The sequence below is a fragment of the Eptatretus burgeri genome, chromosome 10, assembly GCF_056783735.1.
Source record: "Eptatretus burgeri isolate ZD-2024b chromosome 10, Ebu_testis_v1, whole genome shotgun sequence".
In the NCBI taxonomy this organism is placed as follows: domain Eukaryota; kingdom Metazoa; phylum Chordata; class Myxini; order Myxiniformes; family Myxinidae; genus Eptatretus; species Eptatretus burgeri.
In genome coordinates this window covers 53,811,976-53,835,332 of record NC_140970.1, presented here as the reverse complement: position 1 = coordinate 53,835,332, position 23,357 = coordinate 53,811,976, and the positions used below count along the sequence as shown (strand labels likewise).

Sequence of the window (23,357 nt, the reverse complement as noted above, 5' to 3'; positions counted from 1 at the left end):
TTTGAAAGTTTCTTTTTTTTGCACGTATGGCCACCTGAGAGCGAAGGAACAGCCTGTGTGGTTGTTGTTTCTGGCACGCGGTTTGAAAGTTGTTTTTTTTTTTTTTTTTTTTGCACGTACAGCCACAAATGTACGGGCACGCAAGAGCGAAGGAATGGCCTGTGTGGTTGTTGTTTCTAGCACACGGTTTGAAAGTTTCTTTATTTTTGCACATACGGCCACGCACGTACAGCCACGCATGTACGGTCACGCGAGAGCGAAGGAACGGCCTGTGTGGTTGTTGTTTCTAGCACACGGTTTGAAAGTTTTTTTTGTTTTTTTTGCACGTACGGCCACGTACGTACGGGCGTGCACTGGTTCTTCAAATTTCCATAATTTCGAAGCCTTGGTGGTCCCCCTAAATTTTCTTCAATTTTGTCGAAATTTGTGCTGGAGTTCACCCTCGGGTCGTGCAACAAAATAAACCAAGGGACAAGATGATTGTCTGAACTTTTTGAAAAAAAAAAAAAAGAGGGGGGGGAGGGGAAAGATGCACACTAATGATTGCAAACAAACTCAAAGCATCTGAAGCAACCTCATACAAAAAAATCCTCAAAAAAAAAAAGTTGTGAAATGAACTGCTCCCCTTCTCTTTTTTTTAATTTTTATTTTTTCCAATTCACATGTCAATCACATATCTGTCTCAGCTTACAAAATATGCATCTTAACCTCTGCAAATGAACACAAACTCTCTGCCTCTTGTAAAACTTTACGTCATTCCATAAAGTAAATACAAGCCTTCGAAGATTAAATTTCTTTATTCCAACAAAGCAGGAGTGGCAAAAAGGACGGCCTAGACCTCGAGGTACGTACACTCACCTCTGAGTAGTCTTGCCTGGGTTTAAATCTCCACAGGCAGGGCGATTTATCAATATGGGTGCCGTCCGTCTGATGAACCTTAATCGGGCGTCCCTTCTGCAGGCGTAAGTTAGTCGGTGTTTAAGTTCCCACAGTGTCCTTCATGATGAATAGGTGAGCCATCACCACCAGCACCATGAACAAATTCCAATTTCCTGCCTTAACCAGCAGAGGGAATTCCAATAGCAGCACAGCCACACCCTCTGCCAATGATGCTACTCACAGCCTTGAGCTCCATGGACAATATTGAAGTCGAAAGAAGAATAATAAAGCAGATAATCAAAATGTGAACCGAGCGAAACCCAATCTCTGTACAGAGAAATATAAACATCGCACACTGTAACTGAATAAATGCTAATAGACACCGGACAAAAGGTGGGAAAAAAATTCATCTCAGTTCCTAATGCTAAATGCAGCAAAATGATCGTTGCCAGCAACACAACCAATTCCACCTTCATTTTTCAAAAATACAAAAAAAAAAATGGTTGAAAGTAGGGTTTTCGCTCTCACCTGCGAAATATAAAAATATCTAATTTGGATTGTCTTTTTTTAATTTGTCAAAAAGCTCATTTTGAGGAAGCTTATTAAATATGGATGAGCCAATGCAGTCAGCAAGAAGTATGAACATGCTGCGATGTGTTTATTAATCATTTTCTTTATCACTCAGAGATATTTCACCTGGTTCATCCAGCTATTTCTATATTTATTTAATATAAAATGGTGAGATGATCAATCTGAGCGATGGAGGAGATCGAGAGGGGATCGTGGGATCCTCAAGGTGCAAATGCCAACAGAAGGCCGAAAAGGGAGGATCTTATGCCAAAAGAGGAAAGGTTTACATGACCAAAAAAAAACAAAAGAAAACAAACCTACTTTCCCTCATGCACCAGTTTATCCCGTCCCAGTCGCAGCTTTCCTGTAATTCCTCAGCTGGAGTGCACCGAATTGTGTGGGGAGGAGGTTGCAGTCAAGCAGCTCGCTTTCTCAGCATGGCATCCACTCCAAAAGGATCGCAACAAAACACCGTGTTGCAAAATTCAAGGCTGAACTCTCAAAGTCATGGTGACATGTAATCAAGTTCATCTCTGGGGTATGCTCCCCGTCCACCCACTCGATCACCTGAAATCGCACATCTCTAGACATTGCCTGAGAGAAGTCAAAATTCCTCAACATTGCCTCCAAATCTCACGTACAGTCCTTAACCCATCACACGGTGTCCTCCGACCCATATTACAGCCTCAAGCCCATTATCTACTGGACTTTGTATCCTTCTCAACCAACAGGGTAGACAAAGTTACGTGCAGCCTTGATGGTACTTCGGCAACGGGTCGAGATGGCATCGGTGGCCACGTTTTAAAATCCTGCTCCGGTGCTCTTCAGTCTGCTCGAGTCAACCGTCCTTCGCCTTTTGCCTCTTGTCGTCTGCCTGGAAGTTTGTTCGACCAGAAAAACGTGAAACCACGTTGATGTACTCGGTGTACATAATTGTACACATGAAGAAACAGGGGAGCGTGGACCTTCTGATTGCAGCAAAAGATGGATATGACAAATTAAATAATTAAAAAGTGAATACTGCGGATGAAGAAAGCATCCTCATCCTGCATGAATCATCGGTTTTTTTTTCTGGGTATCAACTGTGTTGCCAAGAAAGCCCGTCGATGGCAAACTGCACTGGGTGGTTTGCCATTGCCTTCCCGGCACGAATCTGATGGCTTGCCGAGATACTGACACACAATGGCCTGCACTTCTTCAACACACACTCGTGGGACCTTTACAATGCACCGGCTGATGGCAGCTATCAGACTTTGGACCTCACTCGCTGCAGGCTCCTGGGAGACCATAGTCACTCATATCCAAGGACGACACCACTCGAAGGTGAGCGGGTTACCTGTGCACCTGCCAGCCCAAGATCGATCCACCACAGGACGTGTGATCAATGGGATCGTGACTCTCGAGATCCTCCAACATAGCGGCACGCAAGGCATTGTGGGCATCATCGCCACTGTCGCCAAGCATTACAACCATAGGTTGGCTACCACAGCACTTGCTTCCTGAACTCCTCTTGCGTCGTGGGAACTCGCATTTTACTGTATATCACAACCAAAGGAGCCATGAATCCGAATGAAAACAAAACCATGACGACGACGACGACGACGACGATGAGGTGACCATCTTCCGGCGAAACGGTTAAAATACACCGACGGTCCATCTTTATCAAAAAATAACTACATGTTACCTTCTCACTCAAAGCATCCAATGTGTTTTATAAATGCAATGACTTGATATCGGCAAACATACTGAACATGAATAAACAAACCAACACGACGAGAATCATACCGCACGCAGTTCACAGTTCACACAGCTTCACCACATCTACGGTGTCCGATCACGATCAAACTTCCATGTGTACATTGCGATTTCAATGATCGAAGGGAACTGACGTCATCAATCTTGTTTCGTCTTCTTCTTCTTCTTCTTTGGCCATGATTGAGTTTAAATGGATGTTTTCAGAACCGCCAGGCTCTAGATACGCCACGCAGTAAAAACACGTCGTCAGGAGCCGACAAGTTCTAGCAGAGACTTTATATAGCTCGAGCCGTTTCTTTAACGAATTTTAAAAACGATTTTGTGAGTCGAGGCTGCTTCCGGTTCAACCGATATAGTATATCCGGCAAACCGAACCACAAGGGAGTTATTCAGTTACCAAGTTTCTTTCGGAGGGCGGGCCAAGTGGCTTTTAAGCACTCAAACAAGCACGACACTCAAACGAAACGGTTAATAAAGAACGGCTCGCTTGGCTGTGTAACCCTGACCGTGCCCTTGGACAATTCCATGTTTGGGCTTCCGCTTACCGGAAATTGATGTATCCCAGAATGCATCTGTGATGCGGAAGTTGTTGTCCGGTGCAGATTGGGTGATTTGTTTTATGTCGTTTCCCGAACGCAGATTTGCTTGCGTCGTTTTTCAATTAAATGGGAAATTGGAAATCCCAACACAATCGCTCAGGTGCGTGGCATACAATAGCTCATGACCATTTTACATCGTGAACGATTCTAGTAATTGATTAATGGTTTGAACACGTGAACGGTTTTATTGATTAACGGTTTGTTTTTAAAATACCTTTTATTTGACGTGTGTTTCAATTGAGTTTTGGGGAAGTCTCGTATTCGTGGGACATTGCCCTCCTACAAATAGGACGATCTCTGAAAGAGTGGATTTAAAAAAAAAAAAAAAAAGGTCAACAACAGACGAAATACTGATGTTTTGTGAAGTCACGTGTTCTTTAAGTACATGATTGGTCAAAAGTTTATGAACGTTCATCAGAAACAACAACACAGTTACTCGTGTGAGCTGTTCTGCTGAACAAACCACGAATGAACGAAGTTGAACTTCAGGATGTCCAGCAGGAGAAGGATGTACATTTCATTCTGAACTATGAACTCGACTTTCATCATCACGTGTCATCAGTAATCCGAAAAACAATTCAAATCCTGGCCATCATCAAACGGACGTTCTCAAACGTGACGTCATATCCTCCACCCAACTTTGCTGACAGGCCACCTTGAGTATGGGATCCTTTTTGTGGCATCTGCGGTACAAGACTGATGGGGGCGAGATCCATCCATCCATTCACTGGGACCACACCCTGTGCACAGCGTTGGTGCTGCTTAAGCAGTCTCCTTGGCTATTGGGCACAATCCTGGACGGGTCACCACTCCGACACAGGATTCCAGCAAGCTGGCACTCATTTTGTTGACCTCAGAAGGATGACAGGCCGAGTCAACCCCACCTGGTGTTAATTCAACAGCCGAGCGGGATTTGAACTCAGGATCCTAGGATCCCAAGCCCTCCACTCTCACCATTAAGCCAACACCAGGCATGGAGGAGATCGAGAAGCTGCAAACATGGGCAACTCATGTAATTCTTAACCAAGCTGTTGCGTCACCTACTCTACATCTACCCGTCACCTACCTACGAGTAACGACTGGAGATACTGAATCTGCACTCATTGTACGACAGACTTTGAAGGGGTGACCTGATTACCAGCTGAGGGTTCCAATCAATCACATTTTCACACTTGCAACAAACACAACCACAAGAGGACAGTGACCATTGAAAAGAAGCCTCATGTTGGCTTTACAGTTAAGGTGGCTGGTTTAAGATGTTAAAGGGTTTTGAGTTTGAGCCCCTGTCGTTCCGTTGAAATAACACCACGTGCGTTGACTCAGCCTGTCATCCTTCCAAGGTCGGCAAAATGAGCACCAGCTTACTGGTAACGGGCACCACATCAGCGGCACAGCCACGCTTCCAGAAAATGATGCAACCAGCAGCCACAGGCTGCATACGAAGCGACAACCATCTAAAATTGTTTAAGGGTCGATCCAGACTGGAAGTGAGAAAGAAGTTCTTCAGCCGGAGAGTCATAGATGAATGGAATGGACGTTCACAAAAAGTTGTTGATGTTGTTAGTGTTAGTTCCTTCAAAAAATAGTCTCGATCTGTACTGGTGGAACCAGAGATTTCAGCCCACTCGTCCGTAGTTTACATGCAGTGCAGTCCTGGCGTTGTGTACAACCCAGATGTGTAGACTGGGGTGATCACACGATCTTATACTGTGATACGATGTCATTACGACATGAGTGACAGTAGAGGGATTTGTAAGTTGAAGGAGGAGCGACGAGAAAGATCTCTGTTTTATGGTAGACCAAGGACTATGGTTCAGCAAACTTTGGTGAGACCCCACCTTGAGTTCATGGAAACCTTTTAGCTCTTACAGGAGCCTCGACATGGAATACAAAAACAAACTTGTATTACGAGTACGAGTGGTAAAGGAAGCGCACAGTGGATTAGGTATTGTCAAGGGCACCTTCAAAAGCATGGGCCAGGTGATGTTTGTAAATCTGTTAAAAGCTTTTAAAATTCTCCCCAGATTGTGGTATACAAACACGGGACCTTCGAGGTGATGTATGAATGATAACGAGGCCTTTTGCGCGTGCGCCGAGTGTTTTCAGTGACTCTGTTCTCCTCGCCGGGTACTTTTATCCTGCCGTTGCTGGCATGGAACGTGTATTTCAAATCCTCTTTGTAACATAATTTTCAGCATTTAGATGAAAGAAGTGGCAATTCAATTTCAAAATGGTTAACTACAATCGTTTTGTTCCTGAATGCAAATCGAACTCACAAAAATCGAGCAAATACGAGAAATATCTGTGGATCAGAGGTGTCAGGCTTGCACCATTTCCTTTTCGTACAAATAAGTGGCGGCATTGGATATATAGCATGCACACGCACACACACACACACACACACACACACACACACACACACACACACACACACACACACACACACACACACACACACACACACACACACACACACACACATCTCGTATAATTTATCTTGTGGCCCCGGAACCAATCAAAAAAAATATTTTTTTTTTTGAAAATGGCCCTCACAGCCCTTACAACTCTCCACTCCCACCCCACCCCCCCCCCGCCCTCCTCCCAAACATGATAAATAGTAAATATTGTCATTATAAATTTACCCTGTGCATTGACATACCCCAGATATGACCTTCCTATCGGTGTTAAGAAGCAACCAAAACAGATATGGGAAGTCTGCCTGATTGTTGGTAATGATGGCATCCTTTTTTCCGATTGCAAACGTCCATTAAATATATCGCCAAGCCTGCCATGTTCACACAAGGTAATCCCACAAGGTTCAAAGTCCACTCAGTGACAGGGATGATGGGGGTGGGGGGGGTGGTGGTAGAACGCTCCCAGCCTTGCCTGGGCCCACATCATCTGACTTTCTGACTTCCTCCACTTGCACAGTCAACACAGTTTAACTGGGTTGTGCAGTGGTTAGAGCGTCCGCTCCGAATCTAGGAAGTCGGCGTTCAAACCCCGACCGAGTCACACCAAAGACTTTTAAAATGGTACGTGCTGCTTCCATGCTTGACACTCAGCATTTAAAAGGATAGTGGACAGATAATCCCCATCAGTTGACATCCATGGGGAGGACATTCCTCCTCAGGAAATGCCCCACTGAGTGCGATGAGAAAGGCACACATCACTGGTGACGTCACACGTCGTTCGTGCGACGTCGCTGGTACCCAGAGTATCCCGGGAAGTGACGACACTTCCCCCATGCTCAGTGGCTGTGTTACGTGTTTGTCTCATCAGTATGTCCGTGTGTGTGTGTGTGTGTGTGTGTGTGTGTGTGTGTGTGTGTGTGTGTGTGTGTGTGTGTGTGTGTGTGTGTGTGTGTGTGTGTGTGTGTGTGTGTGTGTGTGTGTGTGTGTTGACTCCATTATGAGCATTAAACATTGTACTGTCGAACCCTGCTCTTTGTGGGGGATACGTTCCTGAAAAATACCATGAACGTTGGGCCATTTAAAAAAAAAAATTATTATTATTATCTATATATTAATACTGAAGGACCAATTTTGTGCTCCTCCTCGCGGTCGCGTCACGTTTTTCTCGGTACTGTGACCTGGACTGAAAGAAACTTCGTACCTGTAAGAGTGCATCGCACATAGTGGCAAAAGTCAACCTTCAACTCTGAAGCAGAATAAACACTTTTCGTCCAATTCCCCATCCGGCTTGCATACTGCATGACCATTAACAAGGCGCAAGGACAAACATTTCGTAGAGTGGGAATATACTTACCATCTCCAGTTTTTTTGCATGGACAACTGTATGTCGCGTTCTCGAGAGCCAGAAGTTTTGACATGGTGTACATCAAAGTAGACACGTGCACAAATCAGGGGACTTCTTCACAAGGAGTAGTGTACACCAAAAATGTCGTGTACAAGGACGTTTTGTAGGCCTCATTAGGTAAGGCCATGGAGTACATTGACTGGGATAAGGCTCTTATAAGAGACACCACTGGTTGTCATATTGGGCTCATGGAACGGAATCCGTCTGTGACGGGGTTTCGGCGAGTGATTATTATTATTTTAATACATGGTTTAGGCTCTTGAAAGAGCGATTACACAGAACAAATCAGGACACAACATAACAAAGGGAACAGCGGGAGTAAGGGTAAACACCAACAGCAGGGCGGAGGGAGAAAGTAAATGGAGACTGACAAACAAGAGATGCAGGTAACAATGAGGGGTAAGGGAGAACACAAAGGGTGGACAATATGGACACATAAGCAAAATCGTGTTTGACCAGTTTGTGATTTTGTCAAAGTCTAAGGAGAGGGAAGAGGCTGCTGCCTGTCTGTCAGAAGGATGAGGGATATCACGGCAGAAAGTGGAGTCATCAGCAAAGAGATAAAGAGGATTTTCCAGAGAGTCAGTGAGATCATTGATGAAGATTAGGAATAATATGGGGCCGAGAACACTACCTTGGGTACTCCAGCCTTGACAGGGAGAGGAGATGAAAGAGTTCTGTTGAGAGCCACACATTGTCTATGATAGGGTAGGAAGCCAGTAATCCAAGAGTGGAGTTGGCCTTGGATTTCATAGGCAGACAGTTTGGAGAGCAAGGCAGGATGGTAGACTGTATTCAAAGCTCGAGATATGTCCACCAAGGAGACGACCCTGATCTCATGTCTCATATTGAGGGCCTCCACCATTGTTGGGAGAGTCAAAGCAGCATGTCCAAGGTAGTGTAACCCGGTCTGAATCCCAATTGATAATCTGAGATGAGGCTGCTGGAGAAAAGGAATGATTTTATATCAACTGTGATGATGGATTCCATGACCTTGCTGATGATTGGAAGTAAGCTAATTGGGCTGTAGTTCATGGGATCCACTTTTGCACCTTTTTATGTAATGGTGTTGGCTGATTTCCAATTTCCCAGGTGAATATAGGAGACCAGTGCTGAAGAGTTTAAAAAAAGAAGAAAAAAAAGTCAATTAATTGAATTAAAAATATAAAAGATGCGAATACATGAAGCGTGAATGTAGAAGCAGGTCTCACTTTATGGCCCGCGAATACATGAGGTCCTCAAATCGTGAATCCACAAATAGCGGGGTCCAACAATATATAAAAATCCACTGCTATCAGTGGAAATCTGTCTTTCTTCTCCCAGTGGAGGCTGGAATTGGTTCCTCTTTTTTCCCACCCATGGACCAACTTCCAATATCCCCATTCTTTTCAGTCCCATTCTTTCCTCCAGGTCTTCAAGACAGCTGTTCACTACTATCTCAGATCATCCTCCATCCAAAACCATGATCTTTCCACCACCATTAAACCACCCCATTTTGGCAAAGCCAGCTGTTACAGTTTTTTTTAAATTCATTTCACAAACATCGGTGGAACTAGAATAATAATAATAATAATAATGATAATAATAATAATAATCCTAACATTAAGAACAGTTGGGTTGGAAGACTAATCACCTGCCTCCCTAAAAAATTGCTTCTGTATCCATCTTATCCATCCCTTGCATTCTCCCCTACCGGTCCTCATCCCTATCCGCGCATTGTCCGTCTGTTTTTCTCCCTCTGCCCTGCTGTAGATATTTCCCCCTTTTCTTTCTGCTGTTCGTTTTGGTATATTGCATCCTGATCCGTTGTGTTCTAGCTCTTCAATGAGCGTTGACTATATGCAAAAAAATTATCCATGGTCGTGTGTTGGGTCCAGTGTTCTGCATAAATGATCTCTCGGATGCTCTGTATAACCATGTTCCTTTTTGTAGATGGCTCAATACTATGTCGTGCAGTTCCACCTCCCACTGTTCGGCAGTCAACAGCTGCGTCACTGCTGATCTGGAAGCGAGTCCAATCTGGTGCATCTGAAGATGGTGGTATTATAAATGGAACACGTTGTTCAATCCGAGAAGATATGAATCTCACCCTGTCCCTCTGGAATATTCATCAAATGAACCCACCTATCTATTTCCATGATCAGCCACAAGAAGAGGTTCAGTCTCTTGAACATCTAGGTCTCACCATCATCCATAACCTCAACTGGGCTACCTACATAGCAGAGCTGGCCTCCAAAGCCATCTGCAAATTGGGCATCCTCCATCATTCCAAGTCTTTGCATGTAAAATCCAAACTACTCTCAGTCTATAAGGCCTTTGTCCACATCCCAATGGAGACATGCTCTCCCCTATGTATTACAGCCTCAGCATCATATCTGTCTTTGCAGATTCTGTGGAATCAAAAGCTCTCCAAATTATTGGAATCTCCCGTGATGAAGCCGAAACACAAGGGCTGTAGCATTCGCATCGCAGGTAGGTTGGTAGCCTCTGTTTCTATCTGCTTCACCTATGGTTTAGCTCGCTCTGCTCTCTCAGCCCTCCTTCGTAACATCGCCAATATGTATGTGTTCCACCAGTAATTCCTTCCTGGGTAATGCTCCAAAATTCTGTCTGACTGCGCACCTCAACTCTTTTGGCCCTCGCTTCTCCCGTTGGTCGAACCGCCTTCCAGAGGCTGTGCTATCCCATTCTTCCCTCCAGAGCTTCAAGTAGCTGACGCCAGCTGATGTCAATACACTTCCATGTCATGGCATCCCCCAACTTTACCAACAATCTTTATTACCCCCATTAGCTTTCCATGACCCAACGGTCCTACTTTCAGGTCCTGCTTCCCTCTTCTTTTCTTTCCTTTTTTTACTCTTTATTCATTATCTTGCTTATTGTGTCCAACAGTTGCCCCCATTGCCTTACTGTCAATTTTCACAAAATGACTGTTTGTTACCATAGGATTATTCATCGTTTAATATCTGCTGAAAAAAACGTACTTGCTGTCCATAATTGTGTGCCTCTGTCAAATATAAGTTGTTCATATCAGCAGTTGAGTTTACTCTTTCTTTACTATCAAATGAGCAGGTGTCAAAAATAACAAACAATAATAATAATACGACATCGATTCATGAACTGACACATGCTTGTTTTGGTGTAGATGCCTCTTGAGGTTTGCTGGCCACTCCCTGCCCGGCCTGGCCCACTGTGGGTGTCAACCAGCACCATCATAACAGGTCTTGTTGGAATGTACAGCAAACTCTGGATAAGTATGTGTGCAACGTTATTATTTATTAAAACAACTAGTTAAACACTGTGATCAGTATGATATGCTTTCTTTCAAAGTCACTGGCAACAGATATATTGCTTACATATTCAAAAGTATTTCTTAAGTTGAAGCGCGTGGCTTATGAATTATTTATTTATTCCATTCATGTTAATCGTCTTTTGATGTCTTTTGCAGAAGCGTTGAACAGGCTAGATGTGTACAACGGTAGCTCGTTACTGAGCATGCTCGACCGACGACCATTGAGCACCCCACTCATCACATTGGCTAATCATCAATCGTGCATGGATGACCCTCTCCTCTGTGGTTAGCACTGAATTTTCTGAAATCATGATCATCACTCTACTTCTCATTTATCTCGAATATTTATTGCAAAGAGGGTGCAAAAAACAAATATCTTTTGTGCCGTGGCCAATAATCAGCCCCTGAATGCAGCGGGGGTTGGGGGTGGGGTGGCATGGATACAGGCAAAAATTGTAAGTCGGGGAGGGCTGGGGGGGGGGGATTTTTTTCTGTGTGTCCACGATCTGACCCTACATACTACCAACACATATTTTATGCTCTAACGTAAAATATGTGTTGGTAGTACGTCGGATCAGGTCATGAATGGAATAAATAAATAACTCTGAAAATTTTATTACACTCTAACAGGAACACAAACAACACGGATAAATGCTGTTTCTTTATCTATCTATCTGTCTATCTTCTTCTTCTTTCAGCTGCTCCCGTTAGGGGTCGCCACAGCGGATCATCTGTTATGATCCGCATAATGATTTGGCACAGGTTTTACGCCGGATGCCCTTCCTGACGCAACCCTGGTCGCCTCTTACGACACAGGGATATGGTACACCTATTCTAACCGGGGCATACACCGGGCCCAGTACAACTGGTACTCACTTCGCCGACCTCGGAAGGATGACAGGCTGAGTCAACCTCCTGGTGTGTATTTATTCAAGCGGCCAACGGGGCTTGAACTCAGGACCTTTTGGTTCCCAAGCCGCGACTCTAACCACTACGCCAACACTAGGCTTCGTATCTATCTATCTATATATTACTAAAACTCTCATCTTGTATTTATGTATGTATGTATGTTCCCGAAATACAACAAAAACGGTACACGATAGCGCAATAATTTTCGGCTCACCTCACTCACCATTCTCCTGCGGTGTGCAGTATCAAGTTTTGTTAAAATCGGGCAATGAAAAAAAATTATTAAAAAATCAATTCCCGATTCAGTCAAGTACTCTTCGGGAGAATTTGATCAATGCAAACAACCTCAGCGGTATAGTTCGCTGGAGCTATCTGTTTTTTTTCTTTTCTTTAAATGATTAATTTTAAAATCTCAAACATTTAGTATAGACAAAGAACGATTTATTTTTAAGCATAAAATAAACATCGCCATTTTGATCGAATACTTCCGTGTTCATTAATAAATAAAATTGTGTTTAGAAGATTACGCACAATAATTGCTTCGACTTTCTTTTCTCCGTTTTTTTTTTTCACATTGACGCGCAATATCAAGTTTCGTTCAAATCGGGCAACGAGAAAAATTATTAAAAAATCAATTCCCGATTCAGTCAAGTACTCTTCGGGATTATTTGATCAATGCAAACAACCTCAGCGGTATAGTTCGCTGGAGCTATCTTTTTTTCTTTTTTTTATCAACCGCTGTCACAATGGGAACCTAACGGGTTCACGGGTCGTCTAGTATATTACTAAAACTCTCATCTTGTATGTTCCCGAAATACAGCCAAAACGGTACACGATAGTGCAAAAATTTTAGGGCCACCTTACTCACCATTCACCTGCGGTGTGTAGTATCGTTTCGTTCAAATTGGGCAAAGAAAAATTATTTAAAAATAAATTCTCGATTCAGTCAAGTACTGTTCGGGAAAATTTGATCAATGCAAACAACCTCAGCGGTATAGGTCGCTGGAGCTGTCTTTTTTTTTCTTGAAATCTTTTTTTTTTTTTCATCAACCGCTGTCACAACGGGAACCCAACGGGTTCACGGGTCATCTAGTTACGTCATAAAATGTGCCGTTAGTGGCTGGACATAGATGCACTTGCTCTATTATATATAGGTTATTAATATTCTAGTTCTGCCGAGTTTTGAGAAATAACTTTTGAAAAAACCGTTACAGCTGGCTGTACCACACCGATCTGTACATGTTTAGAGCACACCCTTGGAACTTGATGCGAACGATTTTTGTTTTTTGAATTCTGTCCTGAATTGGTGGCCATCTTGGATTTTGTTCCAAACATCAAACAATCTTCTCTGGAACGCCGAAACCGATCACAATTAAATTTTGGAGACAGTTTAAACACCCCTAGGCGGTAATGAAGTGTGTGTGAGTTTGAAGCTTCTGCCCTTAAAACTCTGGAAGCTCGCAATTGGTCAAATATGTTTTGCAATCACAAAACGTTGAAATGTGACAAAAGAAATAGCTTACCCACCCTGAAATACGTAATTTTGCCCACCATTGCTGAGTGGGCCACAAAAAGTAACATACTTTACGTATTTTGTCCTGCCGACGCTTAGAATAGAAGCATTTTTTCCCCCATTATGAGGCATTTCTTAGTACAAGCTGTCAACAAGCCTTTCTAGGGTGAATTTGATATGCTGAATTAGAATCTGCTTGTTGCCAAGCTCAATTTTGCACCAAAAGCACACAAAATGGCAAATCGAATATGGCCTCAGAAAAGGCATTATTTTGGTGTTCATTTGATACAGACATTGTGTACACAACGTATAACAAAGGTATATTCATTGCTATTGTCACAAACGTACTACTGTATGCAATTGGAAAACACTGATTTTCAATACACCACATTAAACAGCAGGGGCAAATATCATGGAATATTCCAATCAGTCGACTGCCAGTAACATTTCGAACATGGCCAATTTGTCAGTTTTGTAATATTTGTATGACATAAAAATAATCTTATGTTTGAACCAAATATAATAGCGTATCAACCAAATTTATCCAAATTCAAATTGGTGAAATAGATTCAAATCAATGATACATTTAGCAGTACAAATAGTCATTGTGCAACCAAGTCAACATGTTGTCTCTGCAACCACAAGCTCTGGTGCAAGGCATTTTCACTTTCTTGCAGGAGCAGCGAAGTGTCCTGTAGCCTGTGCTACAGGAACAGGAAATAATGTCTTTGTACACTTTCGATACACTGTCCAGATCTGGAAGTGTAGGCCTCAGCATATATCCTTGTCATTCTCATTCCATATGTTCAGATTGTACGATTTTGGGATCAGGACAATTAGCTTGCTTCCCAATCAGTGCGTAGTGATGTGACCGCATGATGTGGAAGCGTAGTGCATTGCTCGTTGGGGGCATAGCTTCTGGCTTGCTTGTTTTGAAGAACATCAAACAGTGAACCTTGTCAGAAGAATCAACCTGTTCAAAGTTGTACATTCGGCAGACAAATTTCTCGGCAGCAGCTAGTTTCTTATCTGTAAGTTCACCTTCCTCTCGTCCTGCTAGCATGCTATAGTTCTGTTGGAACTATTTCCAAGAAGACTGCTTCGGCCGTCCAAAGAAATACCACATGCTGTCGCACCCTGTCAGTGCATGGTATGGAAGGAGTGCTGGTACAGACTCATGATGAAACTGATCGTGAAGGGTTCTGATGTTGATATATTTTCGTTTCTTCGCCGTTCCAGACATCATCCATAAATCCTTACAACGGATGTGATGAGAGTGCACGATCAACAAGAGGTGGACATCCGTATCTCTTGCAGACACCACAATAGTCTGGCAACTGTGTGCTACTGCATGCTGCAGCTGAATCTGACATGGATGCACAGGATGCTGCTGTGTTTTCTCGATGAGACTGTGACGCTTCTAAACAATCAATTTTGTTTTTCTTTGTGTACTCGCTATGACAACTTCTGTGGCAGTACAGATGAACAACAGTTCATCACTTCGGCTAAATATATCCTCGAGTCGGTTTCTTACTTCTTGTTTTTTCCAGTCTTTCAGTTGTTTCCTCCTTCAGTCGTGGCCAAAAATATTGGCACCCTTTCACTTTTTTCAATAATGTACCATTTATTCCAGAAAATTGTTGAAATTAAAAAATATTTTTGTATCCACATATGTATTTCTTTGGTTTGCAGTGGAACAAAACAAAAAAAGCAGAAAAAATGACGAAATCTTAGGTTATTCCACACAAAAAGCCTAAAATGGCCCGGAAAATATTGTTAGCACCTTTTAGAAGTTGTGAGAAATAATTAGATTTCAAGCAGGTGATTCTCCCTTACTTTGGAATTGAACTCACCTGTGGTGAGTTGCAGGTGCCTGCAATATAAAAATCATTCATTCAACCAGTTTAAATAGGGGAAAGGAGTCATTGTGCTGTTTTGTGTCACTGTGTGTATCGTAATGAGCGTGGAGAAAATAAAGAAACCCGAGAATTGTCTGAGGAGGTCAGACACAAGATTGTAGCCAAGCGTGGACAACCTCAAGGCTACAAAGTCCATATCCAGAGACATTGATGTTCCTGAGTCCACCGTACGCAATGTTATCAGGAAGTTTAAGGCCCATGACACTGCAGCCAACCTTCCTGGACATGGCCGCAAGAGAAAACTTGATCGAAGATTGCAGCAAAGGATTGTTCCAATGGTGAAGAAAACACCTCGATCAACTGCCAAACAGATTCAAGCTGACCTTCAGACACAAGGTACGACGGTTTCAACTCGCACCATCCGTCACCAACTCAATGAAAGGGGGTTCCATGGTAAGAGACCCAGGAGGACCCCACTGCTAAGAGAGAGACATAAGAAAGCCTGAATGGACTTTTCAAAAACACACCTGAATAAGCCAAAATCCTTCTGGGAGAATGTCCTGTGGACAAAATTAGAGCTTTTTGGTGAAGCACATCATCAACATGTTGAGGTCGTGGAGAGATTCACTTACCTTGGCAGTGATATTCATGTCTCTGCTGGTTGTGAGTCAGAGGTCAATATACGTCTGGGTCGGGCCTGGGGAGTCATGGATTCACTGGAAAATGGGGTGTGGCGCTGCCTGTACCTGTGCAGGAGGACGAAAGTCCGAGTCTTCAGGTCCTTGGTGCTTCCAGTCTTGCTCTATGGATGCGAGATGTGGACTCTGACCAAGGATTTGAGACGGAGACTTAATTCCTTTGGTACCAGGTCTCTTCGGAGAATCCTTGGCTATCGCTGGTCGGACTTTGTGTCCAACGAGCGGTTGCTGAGAGAGACTCAAATGAGATTTGTTACCTGCATAGTCGGTGAGCGTCAGCTGCGGCTGTATGGACATGTGGCTCGTTTTCCTGATGCTGATCCTGCTCACCAGATTCTCTCAGTGAGGGAGTCTCCTGAGTGGAGGAGGCCAATGGGCCGACCACGTTCCTCGTGGTTGCAGCAGGTTGATCGGCATCTCAAGGAGATGGGGATGGGCCAGGCATCTGCCTGGGGGATGGCCAGACAGAGGCCCCTGGAGTACCGGTGGAAAGTGGAGCAGCGACGCGCTGCTCTGGCGCATGCTCCCATACCTGACCTGACCTGACCTGACATCATCTCTATCTGTACAGAAAACAAAATGAAGCCTTCAAATAAAAGAATACCTTCCCTACAGTCAAACATGGAGGAGGTTCAGTGATGTTTTGGGGTTGCTGTGCTGCCTCAGGCACTGGGTGCCTTGAATGTGTACATGGCATCATGAAATCAGGAGATTATCAAGGCATTTTGGAACGCAATGTTCAACTCAGTGTCAGAAAGCTGGGTCTCTGTCGAAGGTCATGAGTCTTGCAGCACAACAATGACTCCAAACACACTTCAAAAAGCACCCAGGAATGGTTCAAGACAAAACGCTGGACTGTTCTGAAGTTGCCAGCAATGATTCCAGATCTAAATTCCATTGAACACCTGTGGGGAGATCTGAAAACAGCAGTTGGGAGAAAGCACCCTTCAAATCTGGGAGAACTGGAGCAGTTTGCACAAGAAGAGTGGGCCAAACTACCAGTAGAGAGGTGTAGGAAGCTCATTCATGGCTATAAGTGCTTGACTGCAGTTATTTTGTCCAAAGGTTGTGCTACCAAATATCAAGTTGAGGGTGTCAATAATTTTATCCATGCTATTTCATTTTATTCTATCATATAAAAGGATATATTAAGTTCTGAAGCAAAAACAAAAGTTCTATCATATTAACAGTGAAATAAAGAACTATGGAGACCAAATATTTTTGTCAATTTCAACTTATTTTTAGAGAAAATTGTGGGTTATTTGAAAAAATGCAAGGGTGCCAATATTTTTGGCCACAACTGTATGTGGAGATTAAACCCTTTTCACCCCCATCTCAAAGTCTGTCTTTCGGTTTGTTTCCCACTTGACAGAAAATACAGGCGTCTAAATCCACCTCACCTGGCCTTTCCAACGTCAACAGCGACTCCATCGTTACCAATTCTGAAAACAAATAAAACAAGATTAATTTATTGAAAATCTGTCCATTTGCTTGCAGCAACAACTTGATACAATTGGGCTTGATACAAAAATATTTAGAGGGAAATGTAGCTTCAATCGATGATTTTCTCACCTGACTTTCAGTGCCACATGTACAGACCACAGAGCCACCTGGTGGCCAAAATATACACCTCCGCACAATGTTTGTTATGCAGGTGAGGCTTATTAGAATGACCAGCACAACTTCCAAAAGTCATATTCATCCCATCGTAATCTTGAAAATATCAAATTTGTCAAAATGATGTTCCCTTTCGGCAGCCACATTGGATTTGCCATACTTGGCAACAAGTGGATTTGAATTCAGAATATCAAATTCACCCGACAAAGGCTTGTTGACACCTTGTGCAAAGAAATGCCTTTTACTCCTTGGATAATGTACTTGTCCAATTTCTCGTCTAGTCTCGATGGATTTTGGCACGATTTTCCCAGAAAACGTACAAATGGGGCTCCATGTAGTTGGCAGATTCGGACTACTTGGAAGTCGACGACACTGCTCACAGTTCGAGTTGAATTTTAAATTCACAGGTTTTAATATCGACAAACGTTGATCTGGCAAAGTATTTTTAAACAACACCCTTTTTGAACATTTCACCCATAATCTGTTACAAAGTTTCGGGTGAAGCAAAATGATGTTCATTAGGCATGAGGCGTTGGGTGGTTTGCCTTTGCCTTCTCAGTTGTAGATGTAGTAACAGCCTGGAATGTGGCCACGGAGTACCAGCAATGAACAGCCTGCCTTTTTACAAATGGCATCGTATGGTCTTTAACAATCACAGGTGAATGCTAAAAGATGTGGCAATCAGCTAAACGTCTCCCTCAAAAGGATGGAATATTCTCGGATGGAGTATTAGTTTATATTCAGATACCATTACACTGGGAAATGAACCCAGTCGAGACAATTCAAAGGCAGATATGCCACCTGTGAGTCATAGTCATTTTGATGATGCAGTACAGAAATGAAGAATTATGTTTTTTTGTTGTTTTGTTTTTGCAGGTATGTTAAAGGTCCGACATTTTTGGAATTGGAAGATGATGCGATGGTAGGCACTGGAGAGATACATCATGTTATGTAATTTTTGTGCCATATTTCTATCTGAATGTTACGTCCTATTTATAAATAAACAAACATACATACATACATACATACCTTGAAAAGCAGTTTTATGTGCAATTGTCAGGTTCACCTCTTTTTCCCATTTTTGATTTAAAAAAAAATTACATTTGGCAAAGGGTTGTGTAACCTCTTTCCTTCCTCTGATGGCGCTTTCACTGCCTGGCGTCAACAACTGCAAATTTATGGATCCATTGAAACCATTTATTTATTATGGATACACAGTACAAAGAGGGGAGGGAATAAGGTATGGAAGGGGAATTGAACTTTTGCATATTCGTGCATACGGAGAAAGGGGGAGGCAGGGTTGTGACAGCGAACCTTGATTTGGACGATTTGATAAGTGATCGTTTTATTGTGTTTTGCCTCAGTAACATCTTTAAATGCAACAGGTTTTTGTGTCTCCCAAGCACAGAAGCAAACACACACTTTGTAAAATCAGGATACGTGAAATGAAACAAACATATCTCCATCCAATACATCGACTAGCCATTCCTTCACCAAAATCTTTCTAAAGACATCAAAAAAAGGACGAAAAACGAAAATAAATTGTATATCTAAGCCACTAAGGTAAAAATTACCCCCGTGTGGGGGTGACGATCATCTCTATAATACCACAAGTTCTCAATGTTCAGTTATGACCGAAGACTCCTGCGCAGTTCTACTGCGCAACTCGAACTGCGCTGTTTGGTTAAAGACGACTCGGCATTTTGGCGCGCGCGCACTAAATAATATTTTGAAAATAAATGCCGACGTTTACATTTCGGGTTTTGAAACTTTTTCACCTTCGGCGGAAAATGTATAAATATAAAAGGCTAAAAATGTGTTTAATATTTATATTTCATTTCTCCTTCCTTCCTTCTTTGCGAATCACATCGGCGTTTTTGGCCATCTTCCAGATCACGTGACGATCAAACGGGAAGGAATTTCAAAAATCTGTCCAGTTAGATACAAGATAATATTTTTTACTATCATAATCATTAAACAGTTGCCGAATATCTTGTAGAATGGCAGACTAGATAGGTTTTGAAAATGGCGATTTTTATAACTTACGTGACCTCGTGACCTTGACTCTGATCTTGAACCCGGACAAAAGTTATATCGTTGTGCAACACTCATCGACCTCTACCCACATACTAAGTTTCATCAAGAACGGAAAGAAAAATTGGTGACGGACGTACGGACGGACATCTGGTCCGGCTTTATTAGGTCATCTCGGTAGAGATGACCTAAAAATAATTGATCCATCGTCTTATCCTCCGTAAGTCTATATTTTTTCTCCTTAAATAACAAATGTAAACAAAGTTTAGCTGGGTCTCAAAAACCAACAAGTCCCTGACACACACATGCATATGCACCCAATCACACATGCGTGCACACACGTTTGCACTGAATATACATATACACTGAATATACACACTGAATATACGCATACACCGAAACACACACACACACACACACACACACACACACACACACACACCTGCACCCACACACACTCATCCACAGAAACACACACATGCATACACATATGCACTGAGCACACACACACACACACACACACACACACACACACACACACACACACACACACACACTACACCGAAACACACACGCATACACCGAAACACACACGCATGCACAGAAGCACACACATGTATAGAAAACACACACACACACGTATGCACTGAATACACATGCATGTACACAAACACATATTTACGCACCGAGCACATACACACATGCACAGAACACACGCACACATGCTGGCACCAAAACTCACATGTATAAACACAAGCACACACTCATGTGCATACACTTAGACATAACATCACACACATACTCATAACATCATGCAAAGGGCACACACACAGAAAACACACACATACACACATTGATACACACAATTAAATTGTGGGTATGGACGGAGGATGACATGAGGTGGTAGTGCACTGCCTACTTGAAGCCCTAGAAGGAAGGCTGAGATTGAGCATCCTCAAGAAGGCAGTTCCAAAAATGGAAGAAAAGAGAAACAAAAGAGTGGTGGTGTGCGGTGAGCTGGATTTTGGAAGTTTAACTCGGATAGTGTTTGCTGGGAGAACATTTGTATCTTTTAGTAGCCGAGTGAGGGCTGAAAGGCTGAGAGAGCAGATTGAGCTAGACTGGAGGAGAGGTGGTGAAAAACAGAGGCTACAAATCTGTCTGCCATGTGGGAGCAACAGGTGCCTTGTGCTTTTGCCTCATTGAAGGAAATACAAAATATGTTGAGAGCTTTAGACTGGACAGAATCCGGGAGAGACAGATGTGATGCTGGGGGATCAGTCCATAAGAGAGAGCAGTATTTCATTGAGTTATCAGCAAAGGCCTTGTAAGATGCTAGTAATTCTGATTTTTCATGACTACAAAGAATGGAGGATACCCCGTCTGTGGCTGGCTTTTGAGGAGAGTAAGATTGGTTTTCCAGAGCATGAGGCAGTTTTCTTTTTCTTCTAATCCTATGTACAGCTCGCAAGATGGCCTCGGAGCTGTGTAGCCTGGGTCTAAATCTTAGCCCAAATCTATACTGTCGTCCTGGTGTTTAGCAGGCAGGGCGATTCATCAATTTGTGTTCGGTCCCTCGGACGAACGTTAAACTGGGTGTCCCATCTATCAATATTGGTGGACTTCAAAGATCCCACGGTGTCCTTCACAAAGAGTAGATCACAATGGGCTATCGCCAACACCTTGACTAAATTCCAAATACCTGCTCTGACTGACTGCTGGGAAGGCAACGACAAAGCACCCGGCATCATCCCGACCAATAAACTTCTTCGGCAGCACCACTGTTCTGCGGTGCATCTCATCTCATCATCAATGCTAGGACTATGTTATATTCTCTTACAAGGAGTTTTGAGAGCTGAATTTATCTGAACACATTTTTTTTCTTTCGGTAGGATCCCTGTTGCTGCAGACATCTGCTTCACAGGAGAGTTCCACTCTCGATTCTTTAGCCGAGGCAAGTGCGTGCCTGTGTGCAGAGGTGAGTTAAAAGCTACCGGAGATTAATCCTCTCACCTTCATTGCTGTATAGTATGTGCGAGGGTAATTCATGGTTGAACTGGACGAGTACAAGGGGGTTAATGATACTTCACATTTCTCTGGGTATTCATTCCACTGCTTCATGTACTTTGTACATACTTGTCCCATTAATGCATCAGTGCCTGTATAGATATCGTTGGGATGGATATTTTGGGATACGTGCTTTGTCATCTTCATCAATTGTGAACTTAATGTGACCCAATTGCCCTTTGAGTGGTCCAAACAGATTAGAATCACAAGTTGACAAGTTGGGACTTTATGCTGAATGATTTATAACTTCCTAATCCATCTTGTTTGGAGTTTTATGAGTCACTTTTGATATGTGAGGAGGAGCATTATTGTGCGGTAAAGTTACAACCTGAGAAAGTATACCTGGCAATTGTCTGTGCTGTTGCTCGTCTCACTTCATGCAACGTAACAAGTTATTTTTCCCATGTTCAAGAAACTCCCCATTAATTGAACTATTAAGATCCCAAAGCACTTTTATCATAAACTTTTACAGTGGACGGCTGAACTTCAAAAAGTTTTTTTTTTTTTTTTCGTGGGAACCAGCAATGTCTTCACACCATAATAAATTGCCCTGACTCTGGTGTGAAATGATGGGCCCACGTCTCATCACATGATATAATCTACAGGAAATCATTTCCCTCCCTTTGGAAGCATTCCATTGGCTCTGTCCACAGCGGCTATGCAAGTTAACTTTTGATGAAACGTGAGGTCTTTTGGTATGCACTTTCCACTTACCTTCATGAAAAGTTAAAATGAGAGCAATTTATCGTTTCATCACCTTCGACACTGAAATTCAACTCCTCTGCAGTTCCATATATCATATTCCAACAAATCACCAAACTTTGCTGCAGGTCAACACGTTTAATGTCTGCTTGAGTGCAGTCGGTTAGTTGCATTTGAGACCAACAGCAGTTGGTTATGTGTTCGAATTTTAAACATCCATCTTCACGAAAGGATATGGTTCGACAAATTGAGCACAGTCTCCTGTGAATTTGAGCAGTTTTGATGTTTCACTTCACAAGAAACTTTTTTATATACACCTCTACTCCACAACACCCATGACTATGTGTTGACCACCATCCTCGTTTTACCCAGAATGCTTTGATTCACATGATATATCACTTCCTGTGAAGCTTCATCAGGGTACACATACACTACATGGCCAAAAGTATGCGGACACCCTTTCTAATTAGCGGATTTGGCTATTTCAGCCACACCCATTACTGACAGGTATATAAAATCAAGCACACAGCCATGCAATCTCCATAGACAAACATTGGCAGTAGAACGGACATTCTTTTCTTGGACATTCTTTTTCTTTGGCCTTTTGGGGGTAATTTATTTTGTGTTTCTCTTTTTTGAGACCATTGCGAAACGTTTAACTCATTGTTCCTCGTTCCTATAGTTTATGCAGCCTTGAATCGAAGAAAGCACTGATTCATTTGTGCCTGGCAGGGGAGGGTGTGTATCAAAGAGGAATGGACGTTCTTCTGGAAAAACTTAACTCTGGAGACTGGGTCCACATCTTTCCAGAGGGTGAGATTTACAAATGAAGAAGCTGTCTCAGATCCAACATTAATTTTCAAATCATTTTAGCCTTCTTGTGAGTCTATAGAAGTAATGAATTAAATTATTATATTTAATAGTATCACAATCTTTTTTTGTTTACAATTTTATAAGTGTTTCAAAATTCGTTTTCTGCTTAAAAAACGATGCTTACATTTGGTTATTGTTGTTCTTCCTGTGCCACTGTGTAATTTGTTGATA

At 42.7% G+C, this 23,357-nt stretch overlaps 2 protein-coding genes across 14 annotated transcripts in view; one reads left to right on the top strand and one right to left on the bottom strand.

The window, feature by feature from the left end:
- RBSN (rabenosyn, RAB effector) overlaps positions 1 to 3,361 on the bottom strand; it is an 81,121-nt gene extending 77,760 nt beyond the window's left edge. Inside the window, exon 1 of one of the 2 annotated variants that reach the window (XM_085898401.1) lies at positions 3,235 to 3,361. The gene's annotated coding sequence lies outside the window, so the exon portion shown is untranslated. Of the gene's footprint in view, positions 1 to 858 lie in introns of both variants that reach the window. The other variant, XM_085898400.1, reaches the window with a different exon arrangement.
- A 402-nt stretch (positions 3,362 to 3,763) lies between these two features.
- The window catches only part of TAFAZZIN (tafazzin, phospholipid-lysophospholipid transacylase), a 79,856-nt gene continuing 60,262 nt past the window's right edge, over positions 3,764 to 23,357 (top strand). For 7 of the 12 annotated variants that reach the window (XM_085898413.1, XM_085898410.1, XM_085898409.1 and 4 more), the window contains exons 1-6: positions 3,764 to 3,903; positions 10,768 to 10,876; positions 11,071 to 11,199; positions 18,387 to 18,432; positions 21,437 to 21,522; positions 23,046 to 23,126. In XM_085898413.1, coding sequence (XP_085754539.1) covers positions 10,768 to 10,876; positions 11,071 to 11,199; positions 18,387 to 18,432; positions 21,437 to 21,522; positions 23,046 to 23,126 — 451 coding nt within the window. In that variant the 5' untranslated portion in view covers positions 3,764 to 3,903. The remainder of the gene's footprint in view (positions 3,904 to 10,767; positions 10,877 to 11,070; positions 11,200 to 18,386; positions 18,433 to 21,436; positions 21,523 to 23,045; positions 23,127 to 23,357) is intronic. The other 5 variants (XM_085898412.1, XM_085898407.1, XM_085898419.1 and 2 more) reach the window with 3 other exon arrangements.